We start from the raw sequence: 17,912 nt of genomic DNA on the forward strand, positions 1-17,912 counted from the left end.
CAGTAAACGTTGAGTTAAACTGAACATTCACACTCAACATCCGACAGAAACATCCAGACGCTGCAGACGGGACGACAGATACCTACAGATGATCATAACATCAAAAACAACTGAAGCGATGGATCGTTTCTGTCGAAGACACAAAAACTTAGTTTTAATCATTTAAACACTTCCTGTCAGCTGAGTCAGCAGGTACACAACCAAGGAGGGTGAAGAGAGGTCACGCGTCATCATGGCATCATCATGGCGTCATATCTTTGGGGTCCAACACATGAGCAGTAAAATCTGATCTGCACTCGCCAAAATCCAGCCAATAGCAGCACAGCTCCAGTTCCACTGCGTGTGTGTCAGACCCCACAGCTCCAGACGACGTCACAGTCTCTTTCAATACGTCATGCACAGTACAGCGTTCACAGGGCGCCATGGAAACCACACTCCATCTCCCATACACAGGGTGTGATGTAATCTCATTGACTGTCTTATTGACTGACCTGCTTCTGTGTGTATGTGTGTATGGGTGTGTGTGTGTGTGTGTGTGGACTGCCTTAACTACAGTAGAAAAAAAAATGTTAGAGTAATAAATGATAATAAATGATGAATAAATGATCAATAATCAGTCTGTAGAACATCACTGTTGTTTTCTACAGTTTAGCCGCATTTTATTTTATGAAAAATTATTTCTGTAATAATTTAAGGTCTGAAATAATTTAAATTTCAATAATATAAAAATAAATCAAATTAAAAACAATATAAACACAAACAATATAAACACAAATAAAAAATGTATAGGAAATCTTAAAAATACAAAACAAAATTCAACGTTGGATAAAAATGAACTGAAGGAGGAAAAAATGAGAAACTACAAATTAAGTCTGTATGTATATATATATATTATTTATATATATACACAAATATACATATACAACCCATGTATATACTGTATTTACATATATATATACACACACAAACATAAATATAATATATATATATGCTTCAGCTCAGCCCACCACATTTCTGAACTTCCATATAAGGAGAACAGGAAGCTTCAGAGGATCTCACACACAGACACAGACACAGACACACAGACACAGACACAGACACACAGACACAGACACAGACACAGACACAGACACAGACACAGACACACACACACACACACACAGACACACACACACACACACACACACACACACACACACACACACACACACACACACACACACACACACACACACACACACACACACACACACACACACACACACACACACACACACACACACACACACACACACACACGTTGGGGAGGTGTGTGTGTGTGTGTGTCTGTGGGATCCAGACACAAACTGATATCCGAACGTATTGATTACTGATCGTCTGACAACTTTGACATTAATGTAGCTAGCAACATGTCACACGATGACATCACATGACCTCTGACCTGTAGTGCAGCCAGTTGAGTGTGACAACATCGTCAGGGGTCATGTCAGCAGCTGACAGTGAGGAAGCAGCTCATCATCACATCAAACTGAAACAATATATATCGTGCTGTAATATAAATATTTATATTATGTATAAATATTTATATTACAGCTGAACATTTCATTTATTGACAAAAGAAAAGCTAGAGATGAAATAAGTAAAGTGTTAAAAACATTTAAATGCTTAAATTATTTCAAATAAAAATATAAAAGCAGCTAAAACGTTAAATGACAAAGAAAATGTATGAAAAGATTCTAGTAGAAATAAAAGTAAAGTTAAAATCTATTGAGTTTGTGTTGAGTTGATCTGCAGAGCCACCATGTGGTGAAAACATTTATTACACACGGATAATAAACAGCAGATCAACATTAAAAAATTAGTAAATGTTCTTTCTTTGTTTTCTCTGTAATTAAAACTTAAATTTATTTATTCTTTCACATTCGGATTTTTATTTTCAACCAACAGAATCAAGTAAAACTCCAAAAGTCACAAACCGAGTTCAAATGAGATTAACTTTTTATTTAAGTATTTATTATTAATAATAAATAAACTTCATGTTTAAGCCAATTATCGAGTATAAACTTGCTTTTCTGTTCTCTGAGTTTTAGATTTTTGGTCGAACAAAACAAATCTGAAGACATCAGATTGGACATGTTTAACTGTTACTTTAAACATTTTATAATGTATCGATTAACGGAATCTAGATTAAATAAGCGACTATCAGAATCAATAAGTGGCAGATTAATCTCTCGATAATAGTAATAAATGTTTGGAGGAAACGTTGAGATTTAATTTGTTTTTATTGAAAAACACTCGTTACAGCGACACAAGAAGAAGAAGAAGAAGACGGGAATAAAAAAATAAAATGAACTCAAGAGAGATTCACACAGGACGCCAAAAACCCACAGAGACCACTTCACTTCTATTTACACAGACCAGAGTCAGGATTCAGGACCCACAGAGACCAGGAGGAGCAGAGACCAGAGTCTGGATTCACAGAGACCAGGAGGAGCAGGTACCACGGTCTAGATCCACAGAGACCAGGAGGAGCAGGTACCACTGTCTAGATCCACAGAGACCAGGAGGAGCAGAGACCAGAGTCTGGATCCAAAGAGACCAGTAGGAGCAGAGACCAGAGTCTAGATCCACAAAGACCAGTAGGAGCAGAGACCAGTGGGAACAGAGACCAGAGTCTGGACCCACAGAGACCAGTAGGAGCAGAAACAAGAGTCTAAATCCACAGAGACCCGACTCTGGATCCACGAAGACCAGGAGGAGCATGGAGCCGCAGACCAACAGGTGGTGGGGGGGTCAAAATACAGAGAAATTCACCCCAAATGCACTGCTGTCAAAATCATCCAATCAGAGAGCTGAGGCTCATGGGTAATGTAGTCTTTAGAGTCACAGACCGGACTACAGGGTTAAGAAGGTGGAATTTGACCACCTGCTGAACAGACGTGAACCTCCAGTCTGGTTCAAATTGTGATTATTGATGATAAAACGGTTTGATAACTGATGATCACACGCAGTCTAGTGTTTGTCATAAAAGAGACGTAAATAGGAAGTCGAACTGAGTTGAAAACATTAGAAGTGTGAACTCCTAGTCCGGATCAATAATCAATAAAACGAAAAGATCAAACAGGTAGATATAGTTTGTCTGATGCAGTAACATGTGAGCAGTTTGTGTATTTATACACAGTTGGTACTCTGTACAGTACTTCAGTTAAAGTACTGAGTCACTTTCCACCATGTAAGTCTGTTAATCAGAGTAGCTGTGAATAAAGTTTTCAGACTGATGGTATAAAATTTGCAGTTTCTTCAATGGAGTTTGGAACAGTCAGAGAACCAATCGCAACACTGAGTATTGATCTGTGATCCGATCACATGTTACCAGGAAAACGATGACATCATCAGTCAAATGACAGCCATGTATAACGAGTGTGTTTGGTGAGAACTGATCCTGAACCTGCTCTCCGTTTCCTGTCTATCTGCAGCGACTCCCGGTGGGGTCAGAGGTCCCTCTAGGAGGAGTAGGGGAGGGGGGGTTGGTTACAGGTGGCGAAGGTGATTCAACTATTCATCATCATCATCGTCACCATCATCCTCTGCATCTCTCTTCCTCTTCTCCCCTTGAACATCTGCACCGTCCACATCTGTGAGACACAAAATTATTTTCAAATTAAAGCCACGATTCCTCTTTAATATCAGAGAATCACTAAGTCTGAGATTTCCAGAATAAAAGTCAACCTTTCAAGGCATAATATTATAAAAATCACAACATGAGAACAAAGTTAGAAATGAGAATAAATCGTTACGGTATCTACCCAACAGAAACAAACTGACTCCGACCATTTATTAGCTTTTGATCAGGTTACGTGATCTTCCTCAGCAGATGAAGTTTGTAAATATTAAGTAGTATAGTAAATATTCAAATTTATATGTATTCTGAGCATCTTAAAGATTTATCTTTCATCTGCAGAGGCAAGTCATCTAATACAACTGAAAGCTCCAGAACAGCTATTGAATGGTTCAGATTATTTTGTCTGTTATGGATATCTCATAATAACTGTACTAGAAAACTGAAAAAAGTCAGAAAAATGGGTTCTCTGGGTACCCACGAGTCTCCCCTTTACAGACATGCCCACTTTATGATAATCACATGTAGTTTGGGGCAAGTCATAGTCAAGTCAGCACACTTACACACTGACAGCTGTTGTTGCCTGTTGGGCTGCAGTTTGCCATGTTATGATTTGAGCATATATTTATGCTAAATGCAGTACCTGTGAGGGTTTCTGGACAATATTTGTCATTGTTTTGTGTTGATAATTGATTTACAATAATAAATATATACATACATTTGCATAAAGCAGCATTTTTGTCCACTCCTATGTTGATAAGAGTATTAAATACTTGATAAATCTCCCCTTAAGGTACATTTGGAAGAGATAACAAATGTACGATTAATTTGCAATTAATCATGATTAAACATTTTAATGGATTGACAGCCCTACATAAAATATAAAACGAGAAAATTATTTAAACAAACAAAACAATAAATATTAAAAACTTCTTTCCATTATTGCACATATAGAGTCAAACCTTTCAAAAGAAAACGACTCTGTATCACAGCAGAGCTTTTAAAACACAAACCTCCATCTTCCTCCTCCTCCTCGTCGTCCTCCTCTTCTTCAACATAGTCTCCATCGTCTTCCTCATCCTGAGAGAAAGAACAAACACGAGTTGCCGTTTGTGTTGAAGTGAGTGAAGAGCGCTGCTCGCTGGTCACAGAGTGGAACAGCTGAACTGAACATGAGGTCGACTCACCTGGATTCCCTCCTTCATCAGGTACGACAGGCCGACCTCGTCCTCGTCTCCCTCAGAGCTGTCAGCATCCTCATCCTCTTCATCGTCATCATCATCGTCGTCGTCATTGTCGTCTTTAGGTGGACCGGCTTCATCGTCGTCGTCGTCTGGAACAAAATGTCAGGTTTTACTTTTAAATGTGTTTCACCAGCTACAAGTAAAATTAAGTTAGAAGTTGATTTAAAACAAATGATGAATCTTTTAGTTTCAATCGCTGACCTTAATGTCACTGTGATCACTAGTTTACATTAAGTCATGTTTCACACAACAACTTCCTGTTTTCTGATATCCAAAGCTTTTCCAGAGTTGCGTTTGTTTTAGTTTGTGCGGTCACCAAACACACCTGCAACTTACGTTTTATTAAAAAGTAAGAGGCTCCATCTAGTGGCGCAACTGCATACTGCAGCAAATTTACACAACATTTTACATTCATGTCCTCGGCTTCTGCAGGTATAAAATACGACATATTTAATCTGTTAAATTATTATCGATTAATCACTAGGGCTGGGATGATACACCTATCTCCAGATTCAATACCATCATGATACTTGGGTGCCGATCTGACCCGTATTCCGATTTTTGAGTATTGTGATTTTTGTTAACACTAGATCCGGGAGAGCTAGCAATGACGAATAATTCCTGACAGTGACTGATATATTTAACTTCAGGACATCTCTGACTACATACATGCTGAAAATCAAACATTTTTACAGTATTCATTTAGATATTTTCCAAAGTAAAAGTCCCTAGAAGTGTATGATTCAACTTTTCCCCATGGACTAGTGTTAAAAAAGTTAACAAAAATCACAATAAATCGTAATATCGAATCCCAATACATATCGAACCACCACCAAAGTATTGTGATAGTATCAAATCAGGATAGGTGTATCGTCCCAGCCCTAGCGACAACGGGGAATTATTCTATAATATTATTGCTAGTATCAATGTTACCAGTTATCTAATGTTAGACAGTTTGATGTTAACGGTAATGTTACAGTTAACGCCCGCTACGTTACCTATGAGGAGTCAAAGCTCTGCAACAGCTTGAATCCTGTTACTAATGTTAACCACGTATTTACTCCTCTTCATCCCCTCTGGGTAATAAGGCTGCAATGAGATCTCTGCATCCCATTTTGACACTTTATACCCCATGACATCACTAATTTGAGTTTTAGCACTCTTGTTTTTGGATTTGGGAGAGAATTGTTCATGTTTACTAATATTTTTTTGGACTGTCTTGAATAACATGTTTGAATTATGAAACTGGGCGTTGTTGCCCTTTAAACATGGCGTTGGTTCATCAGTAGGCGGAGTCTCACCGTTGTCGCCCTCTGAGTCAGGCACCTCATTGTCCTCTTGGTCGTATCCGTCCAGGAAGGTGATCTGAGGCAGCAGCTCGAAGATGCTCTCTCTGTAGTCGTCTAGCGTGGACACCTCACAGCTGTACAGGTCCAGACTCTTCAGGTTCTTCAGGTTTTGCTGCAGAACAGAAAGTCACCATGCTGATGAGGAGGAGGAGAACGCACAGAAACATTCAAACCATAAATCTAAACATAGATCAGAAGCTCTTATTGTGAAAAGCTTGGTTTGAATGAGTCTAACAAACTGAACCAGGATGAATCTGATCAGAGGTCAGCCAGTCAGGTCTGGTTTATTTTATGACTTCAGACCTGAGACATCGAGCACAGAAGAAAAACAGACCAATGATCAGACAGCGAATTAAATATTAGAGCAAAAACATGACTTTAGTTCCACAACAAGAGCGTCTCACATTAATATGACTGACGTTCACAGAGCAGCAGGAAAGAGGAACCTGAAAATTAACCTGAGACCAGGACCAGGTGAGTCTGGAGGACAAGTTCAAACTGATTTGAATCTCCTTTATGAGACAGAAATAACTGATAATAACTGTACTTATTAAGGCTGGGACGATCTCCTGATTCGATACCATAACAATACTTGGGTGTCGACTCGATATGTATTGTGATTTATTGCAGTATTGCAACTCGATGTTATGATTTATTGTGATTTTTGTTAACCTTTTTAACACTAAACCATGGGTAAAAGTTGAATCATACACTTCTAGGGACTTTTACTTTGAAAAATATATATTAACAAGGGTGATAAAAATCAGCAGCAAAATCATCGGCACTCAGCAGAAATGTCTGTCTGAATTGTACAACAAACAGCTGATAAAGAAAGTAGAATCCATAATTTCGGACAGTACCCACCCCCTGCATTCAGAACTAAGTTTCTGCCCTCTGGTTCCCATCTCAGACAACCATCAGTCAAAACTAACCGATATAAATTCTCTTTCATACCCTCGGCCATTTCACTGCTCAAATCTGTAAAGTATAGGTAGTATCAGCACTTCCACCCATGCCTGTTCTTTTTTCTTTTCAGTAACTTATATGGTTATATTGTAACTCTTTTAATAATTTTATACTTCAAAGTTTCACCTTTTTTTGTGTTTTAGTATGTGGGGATGTATGTGTATATTGTTTTATTGTTGTGAGATGTTATTGTTGCTACTCCGGCAAAACCAATTGCCCTTCGGGGACAAATAAAGATCTTGAACTTGAACACAGCTACAAATATCACGACGCTCAGCTGTTGTGGGATCAGCATCGCACACCTCAAACACACCATGTGTGTTGACTGAGCGGTGTCTCACCTGAGGAGTTTACCTGAGATTTACAGGGAAGAGATGAAACTCACCAGCGTCTCAATGCTGCTCAGCTCCTTGATCTTGTTCCCGCTCAGGTTCAGGTACGTCAGGTTGGGACATTTCTCCGCCAGCTTGTCCAGACCTCCCACGATGATGTTATCACTCACCTCCAACTGAAACACACACAGAGACAAACACCTGTCAGAGCAACACACACCTGTCAGAGCTAGGCTACCAACAACTGCATCAATATGAGACAACAAGAAACCAACGCAAAAGATAAACTGAGAAAGAAATCAAATGTACAAATAACTGAGGTTGCGTCTGAAATTCAACACTAACTTCTGTTATTTAGTACCTAAACAGTATGTGAGATATTTGAGTGTGTCCGAAACCTTAATATGAAACCAATAGTACGCGAATCAAGTACTATTTCCAGTGAAATATTACAGTACGCAACGTTGGACACTACGACGGCATAAATATCCCAAAATGCAATGCGGTAGTGACGACAACATTCATGACAGACGTTTACGGACAGCTCTGTAACATCAATAACGCATCAATTTAACTATAAGTATAAGATTTCACTTTGATAGGTGTAATATATACTTTAAATTAATTCATACTTTGATTGTCACAAACCGTCGTTTTGGTCACATGAGGATGACATGGGTTACCATGGTTACACGTCTCCAACCGACAAGGAGGCTCTCCAGAAGTGACGACATAAATTACTGCTCAGATACATACAACTGTTTATACACACCAAAGTATGTTGAACAATAGTACAACTATTGAGTATGTAGTGCATAGTATGACATTTCAGACGAAGCCTGAGTCTGGACTAAACAGTGTTGCATTGTGGGAACAGGTAGTTTGTGGCTGACCTTGCGTAGTTTGGGCAGCGAGGGCAGTTTGGAGAGCGAGGAGAGGCCAACGTTCACCATGCTGAGGATCTCCAGTTCCTTGTACTCATCTGTCAGACCTTCGACCTCTCCGTCGCTGGAGCGGCAGTTATCCACCACCATCTCTGCCACCTGAACACAACAACCACAACAACAGATCATGTGACCACGCGTCTTCTTCTTTTCTTCTAGCAGAAACACTGACACTGAAGTTACAGAATGAAGAAATAGAGGTCTGTGAATTCAGGTTTTATGAGTGGTTTTGGATCCGCAGCTCAGATTTTATAAACATATGAGGAGAATTTTGAAAACAGTTAAGACCAACCTTAATTGTTTTACATTAATCAGACATTACATACCCACTTAGGAAGTCAAGTTATTTATGCACTCTTTGATTTTCTCTCATTTTTCATATTGTATGACGTGGGCTCAACTGAGTTTTGAGAGCTTCACTCATTTTAGTCTTTAACTGTGTTAACAGTCTAGCCTCAGAGCCTCTGTCCAGATATATCCAAAGACAAGACAGTAATAGCGTAACTAGGAGCATGGTGAATGGCAACTATAAAACACCACATCGTAGAACTACATTTGTTCAATCAGCTTTCTCCGTAAAGGGCTGTCAACTCTGGAACACATTACCAACTGAAATCAAATTAATTCCTGATATAAAGTCCTTAACAACAAAGGTTAAGTGCTGGCTAAAAGCAAACCAGAGCTGTATCCATTTTTAGCAAATGTACTGTAAATTACCAAGGTGTATTAGTGTATTGTGGTAGGCTATGTGTATTGTATGATGTGTATTTTATTGTATTTCCATATTTGTAGTGTATTGGTGTTTTATCATATAGATAGTTTCATGCTTTAATTACACTATACATGTAAAAGCCCAACTAGGGATAAGAGTTGAAAATTAGCTATAAACTCTCTGTGCAGCACATCAGTTTCATGCATCATACCTATCTAATATAAATATAAATCAAATCAGACAGTTTCAGTCACGATCAACCAGAAGCTGGTGTTTTAACACATTGAATAAAAAGGTTTTGATCACAAAACGTTATAAACACTTCAATATAACAGTAATATTACTATAAAAAGTTGGGAAACAAGTCCTACACATGACAACACTAATACGGTTTAAGGTTTTCAACCAGTTTCAGAGTTACAACAAAATGTAAAAAGTGTGACTTTTAGTGATTATCCTCGATCCAGACCTAAAAAACAACAATTCAGTCAGTTTAAAACCCAATTTCAGATTGGTGAAAAATAGAAAACAGGAGAGAAACTATTCTGTTTTCTTCATCCAGACCACATAAGACCGGATGTGGTTCACAAAACGCTGCAAACCTGGACTACATTTACCAATATATTGTTTAAAAACATTGTTCATATTAGTAAAAACTTCTTTGTGTTTTTTTCTGACCTGGATGGATAAAACACAGAACATGACGGAGTGATTCATCCCATCTAACAAACACTCTTTGACTCATCCCATCTAACAAACACTCTTTGATGAACCATCAGTGTGACCGGATGAGTGACAGAAACACACACAGCTGCTGTGTGCGCGCATCTACTGACCAACTGTCGGTAGGACACCGCGACCCTTCACGACCACCGGCTGCACAGAGTCACATTAAATCGGTTGTATGGAGGGGAATCGCTGTTAACTGGTGTCGTGAAAACGTGACTTCTCATCTCTGGATTCAACCAAACTCCCTTCAGAAAACAACTCTTTCTAGAATGCTGTGAACCAGCCACCGCTCAGTAAACTACACAGTGAGCGGGCGGGAACAGCAGGGCGAATCACCACTAAAAGTTCACACTGTAATCAAATGAAGCACTATTGTTGGATTAAATGTGAGCCGAACTGACCAGCAGGACCTGAAGAATTGTAAAAAATATTTAAATCAGGCTGGGGCTGAATATAAATTTGGCCTTTAACTAAATAAAGGTATAAAATGCGGTTTTGAGAATGGATTGTGGTTGTTGACGCGCCATCAGATTGCGAGCATCGTGTAACTATTTAACACACTGGAGGTTAAAATGGTAGCCAGGGTCGGTCTGCGCGGTGAACCGGGAGGGGTTAAACAATAACGGGAACCAAAGAAAACACACTACGGGGGTGTTTGTTTCTTTACCACCGAGAATGAGCACCGACCGTCTGCCGGCTCATCCCAACCACCGACCACCGAGCAGCGGTCTGTCATGAGGGCTGGCTGCTCCTGAGCTTAGCCCGTTAGCTCGGTGGCTCGCTGGAGGAGGGAGGCTGAGCTCCGGGGAGTCCCCCACCACCACCACCGACACCACCACCCCACCACCGGGCTTCTCCAGCAGCGGCCGCGGGACTTCCCTCCATGTCGGAGCCGAGCTGAAGTTGTTTTTCTGGGTCAAAATGTCGGAAGAGAACTCGCCGTCCCGCTCTCCCGCTGCATGTCTCCAGCGTCGTCATGACATCCTCCTCTGTCTACAGACATAAATACATTTAAGTGTTGTAGTTACTCACCTCCGCTGGGCTCCGGTTCCTCAGCTCCAGGCTCACCCGCTTCTTCATCTCCATGCTGGAGTCCGAACAGTAAAACATTAACAAAGGAAACAGAAAATAAACGGCGGCTCTGTGCGGCGCCTTCCTTCAGAGGAGACCAGCGATCACTACACCTCCATGTTCGCTCAGCAACCGACCTCCACAGCTAGACCACGCCCCCTTCATTATGAATATTCATATAGCTCCAGATGCTGCGCTCCTATTGGTCCGATGAGGATCCACTCACCGAGCCCCGCCCATAACAGCTCATTATGCAAGACTCTGCTCTACGATTGGTTGGAACGGGTAAAGGCGTTACTTCATTGTGACCAATGAGAAGGCGAACATGAAACATTTAAACTTTACATACGCCCATTCTTTGTCCCCATTGGCGCCATATTTTACTGATAGTTCCCAAGTTCGCTCCTTTTTTTCATTCATAAACAACAAGAAGAACTGTTTATGACATGGGGTTTATATATATGATAGAAAATGTAACAACGATTTTATTAGAAATCATCCTGAGAGGCCCTTTTTGGATTTTTATGACTGCAGGAACCCCTTAAGGAAGAGTAGAGTGGAAAACATGAAAGTCATATTACAGTAGTGAGCAGCCCCCCTTCTTTTTTCTCTCTTTATCTTATTTTTTTTAATTTATTTTTTAATTTATTTATTTTCTTTTTCTATTTTTATAAGTTGTTTTCCTAATTATCCCCCCCCCCCCCCCCTGTCTTTTGTTTATTGTATATCTTTCCTTCATGTACCTAAAAGTATTCTGTAACCGGTGACCCTATGGATGGGTGGGTGGGTAGGAAGGGGGATAGGGAAGGGAATTTGGATTGAACTTTGTAAACAGATCTGATGAATGATATCTATTTTGTTTGATTTATACATGTTTTGTGGGATAAAATCTTTGAAAATCAATAAAACATATTTACAAAAAAAAAGAAATCATCTTGAACATATTACTACTCCCATATGTAAATATAGGTGGCTATATTTACATAGAAAACAATGGAACAGTATATTTCTGTCACCTCATAAATATATAATTCCAAATAGAATCAAGGAGTTTCTATTTAAGATTGTACACAGGTAGTACCCTGCTAAAGATAATATTACATATAATAACTATAACAATAGATGCACGTTTTGTAATTGTGAAGGGGAAACTATTGAACATGTATTTGTATTTGTAGATTGTTTCACGTTTCTTATATATATATGTATAGATATATATATACATATATTAATGATAATGGGTGAAATCCCAGTTATTAGGAGACGGTTAGTAACATGAAAACAACGAGGTTTCAGATTCATTTCCCAATCGTGAGAAAAATAACAGCCTAAATTTAAAGAAAAGTAAAGAAAATGAAGTTCAGAAAATAAAATCCTGAGAAAAGTACAATATAACAATATAGTTATAATAACGATAAAGTCAAAACTCAAAGAATAAATAAAAATAAAGTTAATGATTTTATAATATAATATTAAGTTGTTATATATTCAAGTTGAAGGGCCACAGTGCCTTTGAGCAAAGCACTGACACAAGAAGGAAAATAAAGAAGAAGCAGTTGATTTTTTTTATCAGAAAAGTTTTATTTTGAATAAACAGCAGATGTTACAGTTATAGACCCTTTCAGTATAAAAGCCTTTAAAATATAAAATGTGATTTTAAAAAAAAAATGATGACTGAATAAATAAGCTGAGTAAAGAGGAAGTGATGTCATCAAGAGCAGGGAATGAATCTTTGGTAGATAATCAATAAATATAAATAACCAATAAAGGACTGAACCAAACAGGAAGTCATAAGCTGGTTTTTGGCAGGTAGTTTGTTTTTTCTTACGTTTTCCAGTTAAAGGGTCAGTTCACCCAAACTACAAAAACATTTTAATGCTACAAGTGTAAAAACGTCTTCTCACATAGCCAGAAGTCAGCACTAAAGAATCGTCACATCATCATTCTGCTATCTTTAAACCAATCACAATCATCTTGGGCGGCGCTAAACACGTTAGGCAGCGACAGACATAGACATACAGTATATACATAGACATATATACATAGATATATGTAGATATATGTATATACTGTATGTCTATGTATATATGTCTATGGTTCTCAGCCCCGGGCTTCACCCGTCAGACTGCCTGACTCTCTGATTGGTGGAGCTGGTTTCTCCTCTTAATGTCATTTGGCAAAAACAATAATTTGACTTTAACATCAATTTAAGAAAATGCAGTAAAACTTTTTATAAAAATACAACATCATCAGATAGGTCATGTGATAACTTTTGTTGAAACATAATTTATATATGTACATTCACAATTTTTCATAAAAGAAGCCAAACTCTAAACTGCAGGTGCTGGGGGGGTCTGTGGGGGGGGGGAATTGAACAACTTTGATCTTTGATTGATTGATCTTTAAAAAACAGGAAACTGTGAACTGACCCTTTAATGTGCAACACTGGATGCTGGTATCCATGGAAACTCGTTTGACTGACAGGAGGGATGTGATGCTGTGGTTGGCTGATTGTCTGAAGCTTTTCTGAACCGAACAATGAGCTGCGGCGTGTGGGCGGAGTTTATGACTCCTGACAGGTAGGTGGCGTCAGGTACGTCATCTGTCTTCCAAACAGCTTCGTCTCTCAACTGGGGATGAATCCTGTGCTGTGATTGGCTGTCCTGTGTGCTAAACCTCGCCCACCTGCAGCCTACAGATTAAACATACACACACACACCTGCTGCAGTGTGTCAGAGTGTGTGTTCTCGCGGTGGCAGCGTGTGCAGCACCTGGTCAAGCAGCTGCAGCGCTCGGTGCAGGTGGACTTCCATCCAGCAGGGGGTGTCCTTGATGCTCTGACGCGGGTAGTCGCACCCCCAACCTTTAACGAAGCTCAGACGCACAATGCACAACCTGCGCAGGTCGTCCACGCCCAGACCTGCCGTCGAACACACACCTGGATGGAGACAGGAAGTCACACCTTCACTCAGCTGCCTCAGACACAAAGGCAAGAACAACTACAACAACAACAACAACAACCAAAGCAACAACCATAGCAACAACCACACCAACAACAAAAACAACAAGCACTACAACCACAGCAACCACACAATTACAACAACAACCACAACCATAGCAACAACCACAGCAACAACAACGAGCACTACAACCACAGCAACCGCACAACAACAACAACAACATCAACAACAACAACCACAACCATAGCAACAACAACTACAACCACAACCATAGCAGCAACAACAACAATCACAACAACCACAACCACAGCAGCAACAACAACAACAATCACAACCACAGCATCAACTACAACAACATAAAAAATAATCACAACTACAGCAACAACTACAACAATCACAACCACAGCAGTAAAACAACAACCACAACCATTATTATTATTGGGGCTACTATTAGCAAAATAAAATTAATTTAAAAAAGTCATTATTTTACAAAACAAGTTATAATTTTATGAGAGAAAGTCATGATATTATGAGGATCAATTTGTAGTATTACGATAAAATGTTATTGTTGTATTTCAACAATAAAATGTCACGTATGCATGTTATGATTGTTATTGCATGTTATGATTGGATTACATGTGTGTTTCTCTGACATCACACTCAGATGTCTCCGGTGTGTCCAGCAGGCAGAGCTGCTGCAGCCTCCATACTGACACACAGCAGAGAGACAGACAGGTGATACTCACTGACTGCAGGGGCGATCCCCCCCACACTGTTCGGTCCGGGAATTGCACCGACAACCGCCGCTGCCTGAGTTGCCACTGCTGCCTGAGCTGCTGCCGCTTGCTGCTGCATCTGTCTGTGACACTGCCTCAGGTCAAACACCTGGAGAGAGAGAGAAAGGTGAGAGACAGACAGGTGAGAGACAGACAGACAGGTTAGGGCGGCTGTAGCTCAGTAGAGCGGTCGTCCTTTAACCACAAGGTAAATACATTTTGGGCAAATAAATAATGGGTTAAATGCAAAAATAAATACATAAATAAATACACACATTTATTGGTAGGAATGAATAAGTCTGACAGTGTTGTAATGTGGTTCTGTGAGGTTCTGGTACTGTCCGTCGTCCACAGAGAAGAACAACAGAGAGTCGTCTGCATATCGACACACTCACCTTGATGTAAGCTCCGGGGTAGATCTTATGAACTCCGTCTCCCGGCGCTCGGCCTGCCTCACGGTCCAGGTACAAACTCTGGACGAACACCGAGTGGTCGCTTAGGCAACGCATCCAGATGTCCCCCTCCCCCCGACACTCCAGCTGGACCCCCCGACCGATGTGGAGTCTGCAGGAAAACAACCATAGAAGAAGAACTGGTTGTTTCAGACTGCTGACATTACACCTCCTCCTCCTGCTACCACCAGTACTGTTACTGGTAAGACGGGTCAGAGGGGTCAGAGGGGTCACCTGGCTCGGTGGCTGGCGGCGGTGCGGTGGACGTTACTCAGCTGTCCCAAACAGAAACGGTCTCCTCCTGAAGGATCCACATAACCGTCCACCGTCACCAGAGGACAGCTGGATTGGACCTTAAACATCTCCCCGACCTGAACATCCAACTCAAAGTACGAGATGGAGCACCAGAACTCCGGACCTGAGAGACAAAGTTAGACAGTTGAACTGAGACAAAGCAAGACATGGGGGACTAAGTGAGACAGTTGAACAGAGACATAGAGACAAAGTGAGAGGAGGTAAAAAGAGAGGACATATCTGGAAAGTGAGGACATTTTTGGAAAATGAGGAAATTTCTGGAAAGTAAGGACATTTCTTGGAAGTGAGGACATTTTTGAGGGGTGATAATATTTTTGGAAAATGAGGACATTTCCAAACACATTAGAGTTGGTACCTGGGTGGTTGGACACTGGTTGTGGATACGGAGCAGTACTGTGATGCTGTGACCCTGCAGGAACAAACACGTAGACTCAGTATGATGTACTACTGCACAGTACTACAGTAAAGTACTACTATTGCAGTACGTTAGTTGGATATTTCCCATGATGTCATACAGAAGTGTGTGTTGGGGGCGTGGTGATGATTATGATGTAATGGAGGCTGCTGGTGGCTCCGCCCACTCTGTCCTGCAGGGCTGTAGGAGGCAGGGCTATTACCTGGCCAGGTGGCTGCAGAGACACACAGGACATGGGTCAGTCTCATATCACTACTGTTCCTGTGGTGGTACTACTACTACTACTACTACTACTACTACTACTACTTCTGGTGCTAACGCTACTATTCCTGCTACTACTACTAATGCTAATGCTACTATTCCTGCTACTACTACTGCTACTGCTAATGCTACTATTCCTGCTAATGCTACTATTCCTGCTACTACTACTGCTGCTAATGCTACTATTCCTGCTACTACTACTACTACTACTACTACTTCTGGTGCTAACGCTACTATTCCTGCTACTACTACTGCTGCTAATGCTACTATTCCTGCTACTACTACTGCTGCTAATGCTACTATTCCTGCTACTACTACTGCTACTGCTAATGCTACTATTCCTGCTAATGCTACTATTCCTGCTACTACTACTGCTGTTAATGCTATTCATTTGACTACTACTATTGTAACTTCTCCCTTTAGTACCATTAGTAGTACTGTTACTCTTGATGCTGACCCCACAAGCTGTACTTCAGTTTATCTCAAGTGTACTTCAGTAATGTACAAGTGTTTGCAGGTACACTACCAGTTTTGGGGGGGCTGCTGTAGTCGGGCTGGTGTGGGGAGGTGGGGGTGTGAGGGTGAGGAGGCTGGGGGGTGTGAGGGGGGTTTTGGTGAGGTGGGGAGGCGTGGCCCCCGTGGTTCTGAGGTTGGGCGATCTGAAGGAGGCCGGGGCCCTCGCTGTTGATACCCCCGACACCCCCGACACCTCCACCGTTTCTCCCGCAGCCACCAGCTGACAGAGCTGCAGTCGTCATGGAGCTGCTGCCTGCAGGACAGAAAGCAGTCATGAGGACATCACGGTGTTAACTGGAGGCTAAACAAAGGAAAGACTGGAGGCTAACACTAGCAGTGGACTAAAGTTACACATCTAAAATGTCATCTTTCTAAGTTGTTGGGTGCCAAAATCCAGATATCACATACATTTGAGATGACAAACTGTGATTTGAGGCTCTAGTGAGCTACAATATCAGAGAAACGTTTCAGAGATGAAGAGTAAATGTTGTTAATATTTAGCCTTCTGCTAACAGCAGCCGTGAGCCATTGGCTGCTGTTAGCAGAAGGCTAAACTATTAACAACCCTTTCTCTCCATCTCTGAAACGCTTCGCCGATATTGTACGACTCTCTTTTTGACTGACTTTACTGAAGGATAGTTAACTATAGACTTCAAAAGATTTATACGCCCTCAATTTATTTATTTATTTAATTTAGCCCGCTGGTCGGACGGCTACTTAGCTAGCTTAGTTTGCTAATTCCGCCATGCTGTCATGAAACACAGAAAATGAGCTGAACAAAGTTGTCCCTCATCTGGCGATAGCACTGTGCTTTCCTACACTGTGACAAGAGTGCGTGGATGAAGCATTAAGTTGTTAAATTTGACTCATTTAGCGACTGGCTAGTTAGCTAGCTACCTTGCTAACTCCACCATGCTACAGAAAATGAGCCCAACAGCGGACAGCGCTGGGTCACGGTCCCTCTGCCTCACTCCTCGCCGCTAGGACACTACTTCACCGAGAGGAGAGCAGGCGTTAGCTAGCTAGCTCTTCAGTCTCCAGAAAAGCTAGCTAGCTAACTAGCCAGTTCAGGAGACAGACAATCTAGCTAGTTAACTAACGTTAGCCAGCCGTCTACTCCTCCTGAAGGAGTGTCCAGCGGTGTAGGGATCGGCTAATCTGGTCTCATAGGTGAATGTTAACTTTCTCAACTAACACTCGTGATCCTGGAGAGTGAGTGACAGAACATATTGAGAGAAACTAGTATTTTCT

General features: G+C 40.9%; 2 protein-coding genes across 5 annotated transcripts in view; both read right to left on the reverse strand.

Annotated features, from left to right (window-relative positions):
- Nucleotides 1-2,263: 2,263 nt before the first annotated feature.
- LOC119496404 (acidic leucine-rich nuclear phosphoprotein 32 family member E-like) lies at nt 2,264-11,121 on the reverse strand. Of its 2 annotated transcripts, XM_037783687.1 has the most exons (8): nt 10,928-11,121; nt 8,404-8,553; nt 7,564-7,686; nt 6,165-6,324; nt 6,079-6,081; nt 4,807-4,952; nt 4,633-4,699; nt 2,264-3,635 (listed from the first exon to the last, which is right to left on the reverse strand). In XM_037783687.1, the coding sequence occupies exons 1-8, from the start codon at nt 11,003-11,005 to the stop codon at nt 3,556-3,558; spliced, it is 807 nt and encodes a 268-aa protein (XP_037639615.1). In that variant the 5' UTR covers nt 11,006-11,121; the 3' UTR covers nt 2,264-3,555. The 2 variants fall into 2 exon arrangements, with proteins under 2 accessions (XP_037639615.1, XP_037639616.1); XM_037783688.1 differs by lacking the exon at nt 6,079-6,081.
- Nucleotides 11,122-12,526: 1,405 nt separating this feature from the next.
- Nucleotides 12,527-17,912, reverse strand: part of LOC119496357 (mothers against decapentaplegic homolog 4-like) — a 16,427-nt gene continuing 11,041 nt past the window's right edge. For all 3 annotated transcript variants that reach the window (XM_037783599.1, XM_037783600.1, XM_037783601.1), the window contains 7 exons: nt 16,672-16,914; nt 15,985-16,098; nt 15,825-15,878; nt 15,389-15,572; nt 15,098-15,266; nt 14,673-14,811; nt 12,527-13,904 (listed from right to left, as the gene is read on the reverse strand). In XM_037783599.1, the coding sequence (XP_037639527.1) occupies nt 13,699-13,904; nt 14,673-14,811; nt 15,098-15,266; nt 15,389-15,572; nt 15,825-15,878; nt 15,985-16,098; nt 16,672-16,914 (1,109 nt within the window). In that variant the 3' untranslated portion in view covers nt 12,527-13,698. The remainder of the gene's footprint in view (nt 13,905-14,672; nt 14,812-15,097; nt 15,267-15,388; nt 15,573-15,824; nt 15,879-15,984; nt 16,099-16,671; nt 16,915-17,912) is intronic.

The sequence above is a fragment of the Sebastes umbrosus genome, chromosome 11 (assembly GCF_015220745.1).
Source record: "Sebastes umbrosus isolate fSebUmb1 chromosome 11, fSebUmb1.pri, whole genome shotgun sequence".
Classification (NCBI taxonomy): domain Eukaryota; kingdom Metazoa; phylum Chordata; class Actinopteri; order Perciformes; family Sebastidae; genus Sebastes; species Sebastes umbrosus.